Source organism: Geotrypetes seraphini, chromosome 4, assembly GCF_902459505.1.
Source record: "Geotrypetes seraphini chromosome 4, aGeoSer1.1, whole genome shotgun sequence".
In the NCBI taxonomy this organism is placed as follows: domain Eukaryota; kingdom Metazoa; phylum Chordata; class Amphibia; order Gymnophiona; family Dermophiidae; genus Geotrypetes; species Geotrypetes seraphini.
Genome location: NC_047087.1, coordinates 204,031,448 through 204,045,449, shown reverse-complemented (window position 1 = coordinate 204,045,449; position 14,002 = coordinate 204,031,448). Strand labels below are relative to the sequence as shown.

The following is a 14,002-nucleotide window of genomic DNA, read 5'->3' as shown; positions in this document are numbered from 1 at the left end:
GGCTGAAACCACCTTAGGAAGGAATTTAGGATGGGTACGCAGAACCACCTTGTCATGGTGAAAAACAGTGAACGGTGGATCGGCGACCAGTGCATGTAGCTCACTAACCCTCCTGGCAGAGGTGATGGCAATGAGGAAAAGCACCTTCCATGTGAGAAGTTTGAGCGAGGTAGTAGCAAGAGGCTCAAAAGGAGGTTTCATGAGGGCTGACAAAACCACATTGAGGTCCCAGACGACGGGGGGAGGCTGAAGAGGTGGTTTGATATTGAAGAGGCCTCTCATGAACCGGGAAACCAGAGGATGAGCCGTGAGGGGTTTTCCAAAGATAGGCTCATGAAACGCAGTGATGGCACTGAGGTGGACTCTGATTGAGGTCGACTTGAGGCCAGCGTCGGAGAGAGAGAGCAAATAGTCCAGTACAGTTTCCACCGCCAGAGAGGTGGGATTGTGATGATGAAGGAGACACCAAGCGGAGAACCGGGTCCACTTCTGATGGTAACATTGGAGTGTGGAGGGTTTCCTGGAGGCATCCAAAATGCGACGGACTGGCTGAGACAGGTTTTCTGGAGAGGTCAGCCCGAGAGAAACCAAGCTGTCAGGTGGAGGGAAGACAGATTGGGATGTAGCAGAGACTGATGTTGCTGCGTAAGCAGAGAAGGAAATACAGGAAGAGGAATGGGCTCCCTGGAGCTGAGTTGAAGCAGGAGGGAGAACCAATGTTGTCTGGGCCACCGAGGGGCGATGAGAATCATGGTGGCCCTGTCCTTGCGGAGCTTGAACAGGGTCCGCAACATCAGAGGAAGTGGAGGGAAGGCATAGAGGAACCGATCCGTCCAGTCGAGTAGGAATGCATCCGGGGCCAGACGATGTGGAGAGAAGAGTCTGGAGCAGAACTGGGGCAGCTGATGGTTGTGAGGAGCTGCAAAGAGGTCCACCTGTGGAGTGCCCCATCGAGCAAAGATGGAGTGGAGAGTGGGAGGATCCAGGGTCCACTCGTGAGGTTGAAGGATGCGGCTGAGCTGGTCGGCCAGGGAGTTCTGTTCGCCCTGGATATAGACCGCTTTGAGAAAAAGATTGTGGGCTGTGGCCCAGGTCCAAATTCGGAGGGCCTCCTGACAAAGGAGACGAGATCCGGTGCCGCCTTGCTTGTTGATGTAGTACATGGCGACTTGGTTGTCCGTGCACAGGAGAAGAACCTGAGGATAGAGAAGGTGCTGGAAGGCCTTGAGAGCATAAAACATGGCTCTGAGTTCCAGGAAATTGATGTGATGGTGACGCTCCTGGGGGGTCCAGAGTCCCTGGGTGCGTAGATCTCCCATGTGAGCTCCCCATGCATAGGGGGAGGCATCTGTGGTGATGATCATGGAATGAGGGGGCGGATGAAGAAGGAGGCCCCTGGAAAGATTTGAGGAGTTCAACCACCATTGAAGAGATTGCTGAAGAGACGATGTTACAGAGATGGGATGAGAAAGAGGGTCCCTGGTCTGTGACCATTGGTTGGCGAGGGTCCATTGTGGTATTCTCAGATGGAGTCGCGCCAGAGGAACCACATGGACTGTCGAGGCCATGTGACCCAGAAGAATCATCATCTTGCGAGCAGGGATGGATGGTTGGAGGAGTACCTGTCGACAGAGGTGAAGCAGTGTCCGGTGCCGGTCGGCAGGAAGGAACGCTCTCATGGAGTTGGTATCGAGAAGAGCTCCGATGAACTGAAGGCGCTGCGTGGGAAGCAGATGCGACTTGGGATAATTGATCTCGAACCCCAGGAGATGGAGGAAAGAGATGGTGTGGTGAGTGGATTGCAGCACAAGTGGAGCGGTTGTTGCTTTCACCAACCAATCGTCCAAGTAGGGGAACACTTGTAGGTTGTGGGACCTGAGAAAGGCCGCTACCACAATCAGGCATTTGGTGAACACCCTGGGCGATGATGCGAGACCAAAGGGCAGCACCTTGTATTGATAGTGGTGATTCTGAACCTGGAATCGGAGGTAGCGACGTGAAGCCTGATGAATTGGAATGTGGGTGTAGGCCTCCTTGAGGTCCAGGGAACATAGCCAGTCGTGTTGAGAGAGAAGAGGATAAAGTGTGGCAAGGGAGAGCATTCTGAACTTCTCCTTGACCAAACACTTGTTGAGGTTCCTGAGGTCGAGGATAGGACGAAGATCTCCCGTTTTCTTGGGTACCAGGAAGTAGCGGGAGTAAAAACCTTGACCCCTCTGGTCTTGCGGAACTTCTTCGATGGCATTGAGGAGGAGAAGGGAGTGGACCTCCCGAAGGAGGAGAGGAATTTGGGAGGAGTGAGAAGCAGACTCTACGGGAGGATGATCTATGGGTAGAGTTTGGAACCTTAGTGAGTATCCGTGACGGATGATGTTGAGAACCCACAGGTCTGACGTGATGGCCTCCCAGCGGTGGAGGAAGATGGTGAGGCGGCCTCCGATAGGCTGAGGAAGAGGCATGGAAGGTTGGAGACTGGCTATGCCCTGGAGAAAGGAGTCAAAAGGGCTGAGGGTTTTTAGTCGAAGGGAGAGGCTTGGTCGCCTGGTGGGACTGAGAACGAGCCTGAGTGTGTTGTTGTTGTTGGTGGCGAGGCCGGCGGGATTGTTGCTGAGGAGGATTCAGCGGCCTGGCAGAGAATCGACGTTGATAAGAGGACTGAGGCCTGTATGGTCGTGCCGGTGGAGTCTTCTTCTTCGGCTTAATGAGGGTGTCCCATCTGGTCTCATGAGCCGAAAGTTTTTGTGTTGTGGTATCAAGAGATTCCCCAAAAAGTTCATCACCAAGGCAGGGCGCGTTGGCGAGACGGTCTTGGTGGTTCACATCAAGGTCAGACACCCTCAACCAGGCTAGGCGTCGCATGGCTACAGCTAGTGCAGAGGCTCGTGAAGTAAGCTCGAAGGAGTCGTAAATCGAGCGCACCATAAATTTTCTGAGGTGAAGGAGGCTGGAAATCTGCTGTTGGAAAAGTGGGATTTTACGCTCAGGTACATACTTTTCCAAAGCAGAAAGTTGTTGGACCAGGTGTTTCATATAAAATGAAAAATGAAACGAGTAATTGTTGGCTCTGTTAGCCAGCATGGCATTCTGGTACAGGCGCTTTCCAAATTTGTCCATAGTTTTTCCCTCTCTGCCAGGAGGGGTGGAGGCATACACACTAGATCCCTGAGATTTCTTTAGAGTGGACTCTACGAGGAGGCTCTCATGGGGCAATTGGGTTTTATCAAATCCCGGGATCGGGATGACCCGGTATAAACTGTCCAGTTTTTTAGGGGCACCTGGGACAGTCAGTGGGGTTTCCAAATTTTTATAAAATGTTTCCCGTAGGATATCATGTACGGGGAGTTTAAGAAATTCCTTGGGAGGTTGGTCGAAGTCCAAGGCTTCTAAAAATGCCTGGGACTTCTTGGAGTCGGACTCAAGTGGGATGGAGAGAGCCGCAGACATCTCCCGAAGGAATTTCGTGAAGGAGGATTGCTCGGGCTTGGAAGTGGTTTCAGCCATAGAGGGTTCCTCATCGGTAGAAGAGGCATCCTCTTCGGTACCGAGTGGGGATTGCTCCCACAGGTCTGGGTCCCTGACAGCCGGTTCAGTATGGCGTGTTTTAGAAAGGGACTTGCCAGATCGCATGGATACGGTGCCGGGGGATGAAGACCGGCGTCGATCCCTGTCCCTGGAGGAATGGTGTCCATCCCGGTCCCGAGATGACCGGCGTCGATCTGGGGCCTGGGTCGGGTCCTCTGCCGAGCAAGTCTGAAGTACAGGCTGAGCAGATAAGACCGGCATGGATGTGTTCAGCGGTACCGAAGGGGTGGATACCGGTGGGGCGGTACCAGGCTCGGTCTGGACTGGTACCGGAAGGAGCGGTGCCAGTATGGTTGGAAGGAGCTGTTGGAGTTGCTTCTGTAGCTGCTCCTGAAGTTTGTCCTGGAGGATGGCCGAGATCCGGTCCTCCAATGGGGGCACCGGTACCGCTTTAGATTTCTTCGGTACCATAGGTGCTGCTCGACGCTCCGGCGATGAGGAGGCCGATGACGAGGCACTCACCGTGATCGGAGCGGAGCGTTTACGGGATCGGCGGGACGTCGGAAGAACCGGTGTCACCGCTGTAACAGGAGGTCGCTCAAGGGAAGTGGAAGGCTTCTTAGCCGGCTTACCTGGCGCTATCGACCCCGAAGGAGGATCAGGCGGTGTCGATGTGGCCGGTGCCGATTTAGGCGGTGCCGTCGACGTCGGGGCCTGCTCCATGGTAGAACCGGCACCGAAAAGAATATTTTGCTGTATTTGCCGGTTCTTAAGTGTGCGTTTCTTGAGAGTTGCACAGCGGGTGCAGGTGTCAGCCCGATGCTCTGGACCCAAACACTGAAGGCACCAGTTGTGCGGGTCAGTCAGAGAGATCGGGCGTGCACACCGCTGGCACTTCTTGAAGCCCGGTTGCGGGGGCATGAAGGGAAACACGGCCTCCGCGAAATCAAACCCGGAGGCTTGTATGATTACAACAGGCCCCGCCGGGGCCGGTTGCAAAAAAGCAAAGAAAAAGACACGAGTTTTTTTTTTTTTTTTTTTTGAAAAGGAAAGTAAAGTCAAAAGACAAAATATAGAACAAAAAGGATCAAAAAATCGCGAGCGGGAAGGCAAAATAGAGTTTTCAACGGCCGTTGAAAGCACATGCGTCTTCTTCGCTCCGCGGAAACGAAGAAACTGGAGACCACGCACTCCTCCGTCGGGCGGGAAGGCACCAGCGCATGCGTGGTGCGGCCAACTAGAACTTTCTAGTTAAAAAGGTCCGTACCGGGGCTCCGTCGGTGACGTCACCCATACGTTAAGAATATGCTGCCTGCTTGTCCTGGGATAATGATTTTATTGAACTCAAACCATGCATCCCTTCTGAATCTACTGTACATAGCTAATCATAGATATAGATTAAGGTTGCACGTTAATTGCAGTTTATGCTACAATTAATGCACTATTAGTCAGCAATTAAAAAAAACAAATATCACCCCTGCCGGACACTTCCATCTTTCACCAGCTCTTCTGTACCTTCCAAGATCCGTAGGCAGCACTGACAGCACAAAATCTATATGCTGCCTGCTCCAGAGGCTCCCTCTGGTAGCTCTCTAAGAAACTTGGAAGATGATCCAAATTGACAAGTTAAAAAGTGATAAATCACCTGGACTGGATGGTATACATCCCATGGTACTGAAAGAACTCAAACATGAAATTGCTGATCTGACATTAGTGTTCTATAATCTATCACTAAAATCATCTGTAGTATCTGAAAACTGGAGGGTGGCTAATGTTGTGCTGATTTTTAAAAAGGGTTCCAGGGGTGATCTGGGAAATTACAGACTGGCGAGTATATATTCAGTGCCAGGAAAAATAGTTGAAACCATTATAAAAAATAAAATTAAGGAACAAGTAGACAAACATAGTTTAACGGGAAAGAGTCTGTGGAAACAGGATACTGGGCTAGATGGACCATTGGTGTGACCCAGTATTCTTATATTCTAGAAGGGGAAGAGGGAGCAGAGAGTGCAATGTTGGACTCACAGAGTACCAAAACCCCAAAGTGAAAATCTCCCCGACACTAGGAGTTCTTCACACACAACTTTTCTTTTTCCCCTTTTAACATCTATAGAGCCCTGAGTTTACTGCCCTTGCCTCCCCTGCAGCTCTCATAGTCTTACACTCCCCTCAATGATACTCTGCTTGTGCTTGGTAAAAAGATTCCCCAACTTTGCATATTTTGCTTACAGTGGTGGGAGGAGGATAAAGCATCTGGCATTGGGAGTGTAAGTATTTTGGGGTGGGGGTATGGATGACTCCAGGTTCTGAAGTGTCAGTAACCGTGTCTTTTATATATATATATTTGAGTGACACCTGCTGAGCGGAACTGTAGAGCAGGGACAGAGCTGTCTAGACACTTCTGAGATTAGCAAAAATCGCCAGCAGTTACAATGGGAATAGAAAACCTGTCAAATTTTGCTCAGCAAATGCACCACACAAGTTCACAGACTTCTGAGGGGAGTTGTGCAGAAGCTAAAAGTGCTACCCCTGAATTTCTCTGTGGCCTCCTGGAATCTGTCCTGCAATCTGAAAGGACAAACTCAGCATAGGCTCTACTGGTGATTATTTGCTCTTGGGTCCTAGATACTAAAGAGAGAATGTGCGCAAAACACATCAGGGGAGTGAGGGGCAGGTGTGTGTGTGTGCACGCATCTCAACAGGGGAGCAAGGGGCATGTTATATGTTACATTAGGGGAGTGAGGGGTAAGTTTGTAGAAAGAAAGTGATATTTGACCTGGGAGGGGTGAAACAGAGATATAATGATATTGGGACTGGGGTGTTGGGGGAGCAGGGTCTAATAGCATGATTTATGAATTAAAAAAATTATAGAAAAATTTAGCTCTAAAGATATTTAAGATTCCATCTGTTTATATCTATCCATATGATTAGCTGCACAGATTAAATATATTTATTTTTTATAGCCTACCCTAATGCGCTTTTTGCTTGAGATAAATACATAATCTTATAGCAGCAAGTTCATTGATGCCTGGAAAGATGAGGCTGGAAGCATTGTTAGACCGTTCTTTCAGAATAATAAATATAATACCAGCCAATGTTCAGTGAACGCTTCCAGCAGCCGCTGAATCACAGGTGCCTCTCCTGGTAACCGGAATGCTTCTAGGTAAAGCCGTAAAGCTTCATCAATTCTCAAGCCTTGGAACTGGAAGGTCCTATAAGAACAATAAAATTTATACAATTGAGAGAAAGGAAGAATGATAAGATGGAAGTGAAGGGAAGGGATTTGGGGGATCTAGCTCAAACCTTTTTTTTCAGTGGTAGATCAAGGTCAGTTTCATTCAGGCACAGTAGGTATTTTCCTGTCCCTGGAGGGTTTACAATCTAAACTTGCACAAGACAATGAAGTGTTGTGCAAAAATCCCAAGGAGCTTCAAGAGGGTTTTAAACCTGGCTTCCCTACTTTTCAGTCTGTTGTTCTAACCAACAGGCTACTCTAACAAAAGAAGAAATATTAATGCTTGTACTGAAGTCCAATGATCACTCAGATATTGGACTATGAATATCAATTTCAGGAAAAGTCAAATCTCATTTGCTCAGTTTGTACAGTGGGTTGGCCACTGTTGGAAACAGGATACTAGGTTTGGTGAACTTTCGGTCTGCCCCAGTATGGCAATTCTTATGTTAAGTTACTTTTTTTTTAAATAGTGTTTTACAAAAATGTATTATAACTACTAACTACTACTAGGTAAGAACATAAGAATAGCCTTACTGGGTCAGACCAGTGGTCCCATCTAGCTCAGTATCCTGTCTGCAGGGGCCAATCCAGGTCACAAGTTCAGGGCAAAAACTAATAAATCATAATTTGTGACATACAGGGATTAAATATTTGTAGAATTAATCTATTGCCCTGGGTCATCATCATATGTCTTACTCTCATAGGCGATCATGGTATGTTATATAATTTCAGTGCTAGCTTAGATCCTTTGTACCCATGTTCTTCAACTATGAGACCCATAAAAATAAGCATCTCTGACATTTTTTTTTTTTTTTTTCTTTTATTATGTGTAAATATGTTTATTAAATTTTTGCAATAAAAAAATCAACAAAGAAACAACCCACATAATAGTACAAATACACTCCCCCCTCCCCCCCAATTCCCATCTCTGACATTTTTAAATAATACTAACACTACCGAGTAAGTGACAACATGAGCAATCCCCAAAACATACTATTGATTGAAAGGTTAAAAAGAAACAGCATTATCTTTTCACACCACCAAAGAATGGTGTTTTTTTACATTTGTGATAATACAGATTTTGAAGTGAGGGACATCTGTTGGCACACAAACAGCACTGTATGTTTGCTCATTTTATGGCTAGCTGAGAGGTGCTGATGGATCATTGGCATAGGCTGCTGCTACTATTTGGGATTTTGCCGGATACTTGTGACTTGGATTGGCCTCCATGAAGACGGGATACTGGGCTAGAAGGACCATTGGTCGGACCAAGTAAGGTTATTCTTATGCTCTTATGTTTACACAGAAAGGCACAACAAGGTGGCACATCTCATTCACTGAAAACTCTAAAAAACATTACATCATCAGTGTGTACTAGAAAAACATTGGGATTATAACCCTAAGAGAATTGTGGAAAATGAATTGGTTATAATCATCTAGGACAGTGTTCTTCAACCTTTTTACACCCGTGGACCGGCAGAAATAAAAGAATTATTTTGTGGACCGGCAAACTACTAGGACTAAAATTTAAAAACTCCGTTTACGCCCCATCTCTGCGAGCTCGGTCCCCGCAAACCATCTGATCCCATCTGCACAAGCCGCAATTATGATTTTATATTGAACGTATTTTATTAAAGTATAAAAAGAAGCAATATTCTGAACAATTGTGATTTTATAAATACAAATATACAGAGCACGGACCAACAAAACCCCTGTCTCCCCTCCCCTTCACATATATCCCCTCTACTATCAAGAAAACTGAACAAGCCAAGTTATTATAGAATGCTACATAGAAATATCATGCTAACAGAATACTGCAATCCCCAGTTATGTCTCTAGCAGGATATATATTTCAAATCTGATATATTCTAATGACAAAATAGAAATAAAATTAATTTTTTCTACCTTTTGTTGTCTCTGGTTTCTGCTTTCATCTTCTTTTCACTCTTTTCCTTCCAGCATCTGCCCGTTCCACCCAATGTCTGCCCTCTCCCCCCTTCCATATGTATCTGACTTCTTTCTATGCCCCTCTTCCCTGTCCATCCAGCCTGTTCCTCCTCTCTCCTTTTTACATCATTCATTCCAGCTTCACTGCCTTCTTCATTTTTATCTCTCCTACACCAGATCTAGCATCTTTATCCCTCTCTCATTTCTCTGCTGACCCCCTTTCCAGCATCAATGTCTCTCTACTTTCTCATTCCTCTCTCTCCCCTTTCCCTCATCTGATCTCTCCATTCCACCCTGACCCCCTTCCCCTCCTGTAATCTCCCTGCCAGCTGTTTCCTTCCTTTTTTCTTTCTCCCTTCCCTCCTTCCTTTTTTTCCTTCTCCCTTCCCTCCTCCCTCTATCCAACATTAACTCTCTTCCCATCCCTTTCCCTTCTCCCCTCCCAGCAGCATCTCTCCTTCTAATTCTCTCCAAGTCCAGTAACAGCTCTCTCTTTATCCAGCAGCTTCCCAGCCTCCTACAGTGGCTTCCTCCCCTTCCAGCAGCTCTCAGTACTTGCCTGCAGGAAGTTGCCGGTAAATCACTGCCCTGGCAAGTAGGAGAGCTGGTGGGAGGGGAGACAGCCACTGTGAAGGCTCCCCAGGATTTTGCTCGCACACGCTGCCCATCTCCCTCCACCTGCACCTGTATCTGAAGCTCTCTCCATTCTACTCGCGACTTCCCCGCGGCCCTCTTCAGCAACTCGGCAGGGGCGGTGATCAAGACAGGCGGCCAACATCGGGACCTTCACTCTTTGAGTCCCGCCTATTTTGTTTCAACTTCCTGTTTCCTAACAGGCAAGACTCAGAGAGGGAAAGCCCCGACGTTGGCAGCCTGTCTTGATCGCCTGAGGCTGGGAGGAACATTAGTCGGGAGGAACCGCAGTCCAGTGGCGTACCTAGGGTATGTGGCGCCTGGGGCCCATCATTTTTTGACACCCCCCCATGTAAAAAAATATTTTTTGTAATGACCATGAAACAGAATAAATAGTCAGAATAGAAACAGGCAGTGAAAATTTTCTTATATTCCAAACATAACATAACATAAATAATGTCTGAATTGTCATGACATCAGAAGTACATATGGAGTAGTTGCAGGTGATGCTTGGGACAGTTCTGATTGTGTTAGTTCGGTTTTATGTGTTTTTTGAAAAGAAGGGTTTTTATTTCTTTTTGAAGGTTTTGTAGTCTGTGGTCGAGGTCAATAGGTTGTAGAGTTGGGGGTCGAGTGTTGCAGCTCGAATGGCTAGGAGATTGTCGAACAGTTTTTTTCTTTTGACGTTTTTGGTTGGAGGGTGTGTGAATGGTGCGTGAGTTCTCCTATGTCTGTTTGAGGTGGATTGAATTATTTAGCTGAAGAAATTTTTTTTTTATTTATTTATTTATTTTTATTATTTATTTATGCAATTTTAAATAAACATACAACATAAAAATGCATTAAGAAATAGAAAGCATATTGCTAATTACAAAACAAACCACTAAATATTATTTCCCATTGAAATTCAAAAAGCAAATATATTCATAGCAACTTTCTCTATAAGTCCTCAATTAAAGCTGGGGAGAGGATTAGGAAAAAGAGGCACATCTCAGAAAAAGAAAATAACTTAATTAAATCAATAATATCAACAATGACAACGTCTCGTCAGTTAAACTACTACAATCTTCCACTTACTAATAATTATTATAATAATTATACTCTTTCCCCCTGACCCGATACCTGTATTTTACGCTTATTCTCAAGAAAAGCCTCCAATTGTTTGGGATCAAAGAAAAGATATCTATTTGACTCATATAATATTAAACATTTACAAGGAAAACGCAAAAAGAAATGAGCACCTAGGGCTATCACCTGAGATCGTAGAGCCAAAAATTGCTTCCTTTTCTCCTGAGTGTCTATACAGACATCAGGGAAAACCCAAATTTTTCCTCCCAAAAACAATTTATCAGAGTTACGGAAAAACATTCTCATCACCCAGTCCTTGTCAGATTCAAAAACAAATGTAACTAGGAGTGTGGCTCTTATACACTCTTCTTCCAAAGATGTTTCTAATAGTTGTGTTACATTTAAACTGTCCATCGATAGTTCTCCTTGGGAAGAAGATTGTCGTTTCTTCCCCGGCATAGAATAGACTCGAGAAAATGGAGGCACAGTTTCCTTTGGAACCCCCAGAACTTCCATCAAATATTTCTTAAGCAGTTCAATGGGGGCTAAAGTCCTGGATTGAGGAAAATTGATAAAACGCAGATTCAACCTACGGGTATAATTCTCCATTTTCTCCATTTTATTCCTCAGTCCAGTCATACCTTGTCCATAAATCAAGGTATTAGATTTTATATCCTTAAAACTTTGTTGAACTTCCTCTACTTTTTTCTCAAGCTCAAAATTCTTTGCCTCCTGGATGACAATACGTGTTTTACAGTCTTGTAAGGAATTGTCCACCAAAGCCTTATTTCCAATGAAAATCTTCTCTAAGCGAGCTACAGCGTCCCAGATAGAGTCTAAAGTAAAATGGGGAGGTTTAACCAAAGGTGTAATTTGCTGCTCACCAATATCCTGCCGCTGACCAAGTTTCTCAGACCTGGAACTCTCTCCGTGCCTCTCCTCTACACCTCCTACGGCACCTTCAGTATCCAGGTGGAGCTCAAAACTCGCTCCCATATTGTCTCCCAGCAAACTGGTTTCTCCTCTCATGCTCCGGATACGACCCTCCTCCGTTGAGCAATCCGCAGCGCCAATCATAGCTTGCGTGTTCAACGCTTGTTCCGGCAGCATCACCATGCCTGGGTCAGAGGGTGGAAGTCGCTCCTCCGGGCTCAGCGTGACATTGAGCTCGGGTAAGGCCGCCCCTTCGCCAGCACCCGCTCTGGGGATACTCGCTGCTCGGACTACGAATCTCTCCATGGTGGAAAGGGGAAGAGGAGAGGACTCGGAGGGGTAAGTCCTTACTTTCCCCTTTCTCTTACCCATGTTAGTGTAATTCAGAACGCTTAAACAGCAGAAGTAAAGTAATCTCCAACAGTAGCCTTCCTCAGCATGGTTACCGACGAGACGCCATCTTAACTCCCCTTCAGCTGAAGAAATTAGTTACCCCCTCACCCCACACACATTAATTCTCTTCCATTTTTGTTCCCATTATTAAAAACACTGATAAGTTCCCAGAAAAAAAATACATTAAAATAAGAAGTGAAAACAAAGGCCCCTACAGATGAGAACATAACATAAGAACAGCCTAACTGGGTCAAACCAATGGTCCATCATGCCCAGTAGCCCATTCTCATGGTAGCCAATCCAGGACACTAATACCTGGTCAAAACCCAAAGAGTAGCAACATTCCATGCTACCGATCCAGGGCAAGCAGATACTTCCCCCATGTCTTAATAACAGATTATGGACTTTTCCTCCAGGAATTTGTCCAAATCTTTCTTAAAACCAGCTACACTATCTGCTTTTACCACTTCATTTTTAAGTTTAGATCTTTCCTTTCAAACAGAGATCTTGCTAGATGTCAAATACAGCACAAGGTAACTTCACATGGACTTAGCTGTGCAGGAAATGTGAATCTCCTCATACACCCACCATATAGTGCAAAAATGTGCAAAGGTCTGGTTTTTTCTTTCGATCACTACATAGCCTAATGCCACACAAGCAGCGCTGTTACAAACATATTCTGTAGGTCAATGCTAAGGATAACAAAGTTTCCTTCCTTGGACCTGAGAGGGAACCGAGGATGAGAAGAAGAAGAAGTCCTGGTGAGATACAGGTGAAGCAAAACAAGTCCTTTGGATAAAGGTGAAGTAACCAGACCTCATAAGAGAAAAACCCCCTCCCCTCCCTCTTGCTTTAATAAATCAGTATATGAACTGTAAAAGATATTTCATAACCCACTTGCCAGCTGGCCTATAGTGATTGAGAAATGTTCTGTTTCTGAGTTAGCTATGGTAAGCAAAAACTTGTAAGAAACAAGACTTAAATTCCGATGCATGGCACCTGGCCGGATATTATGCAAAGAGGAACACAGCTCATGGTCAGAAAAACAGAGTACTCAAGAACATTATTTAGCAAGATATATCATGTGTTACCACAGCAGAAAAGGAATTTCAGACTCGGAATTGCATATATGGTAAAGGGAAAAGGACATTTGCAGGAAAGGGTTAGGCCTTACGGCAAACTGAACAGACGTATAAGATGACACAAATAGATAAGCCAATAAATGAATCTACTTATGTATTGACGTATAAGAAAAACAACCAATAAAGATGTATCATGTGATTTAGGCTAACGTGGTATTGACCACCAAGAAATGTATAAAACCAGGCCTATAAGCAGAAGTAATCTGAACAGACATCAGAGGACCCTCAGGCCTGAGGATCACATCTGTTCCATTATATGCTGAATAATTTGAAATTGTAAGCTGTTACTTATTTGTTAATAAATGTATACCTATTGAAACCAGTATATAGTGTGTGGAGTCTCCATTACGAGGTAGGCCTAGACAGCGGCCTACTTCAATGGTGACCCACGACTGCGTAGGACACGAGCCTTAAACGACCTCACTGGATTGCAGGCATGAAATCTGCTTGTCAGATTGCCTCTCCATTACTTTTGGCCAAAAGTTTGATTCTGGGTTTTATTTCTGTACTTATGCATTGTCTTCAATGAACTTCCTTATTTTACAGAGTTGCTGTGTTGCCTGCTTTATCTTGTTCCCCTTTTTATACCGCACTTCTCCTTCATTTCCTTTCTACACCAGCAATTGAATGTGTTCTGCCTTATACACTATTTTCTTTTTCAGCACTAATTTTTTTCCTTTTTGTTTTTACGTAGGACTCACTGGTGTCAAATTTGGATGGTCCCGGACCCTGGAGCGGTTTTTCTGCATTGCCTTGCCCGGGACCGGGTTCCCATCCTCAATTGTCCTATTGGTCCTGCGCACTCAGTTAATACAAACAGGAACCAGGGGGTAACGCAGCATAGCGTAGTATATGGACTGGCGTTAGGATAGTCAGCATAGTATATGGACTGGCGTTAGAATAGACAGCAAAGTATAAGGACTGGCGTTAGAGTAGTCAGCATAGTATAAGGACTGGCATTAGAGTAGTCAGCATAGTATAAGGACTGGCGTTAGAGTAGTCAGCATAGTATAAGGACTGGCATTAGAGTAGTCAGCATAGTATAAGGACTGGCGTAAGAGTAGTCAGCATAGTATAAGGACTGGCGTTGGAGTAGCCAGCGTAGTATAAGGACTTGTGTTAGAATAGC

The 14,002-nt window shown here is 45.4% G+C and overlaps 1 protein-coding gene across 6 annotated transcripts in view; it reads right to left on the bottom strand.

The window, feature by feature from the left end:
• GBF1 (golgi brefeldin A resistant guanine nucleotide exchange factor 1) overlaps positions 1–14,002 on the bottom strand; it is a 516,681-nt gene that overhangs the window by 161,659 nt on the left and 341,020 nt on the right. For all 6 annotated transcript variants that reach the window (XM_033940425.1, XM_033940426.1, XM_033940429.1 and 3 more), the window contains one exon: positions 6,611–6,734. In XM_033940425.1, the coding sequence (XP_033796316.1) occupies positions 6,611–6,734 (124 nt within the window). The remainder of the gene's footprint in view (positions 1–6,610; positions 6,735–14,002) is intronic.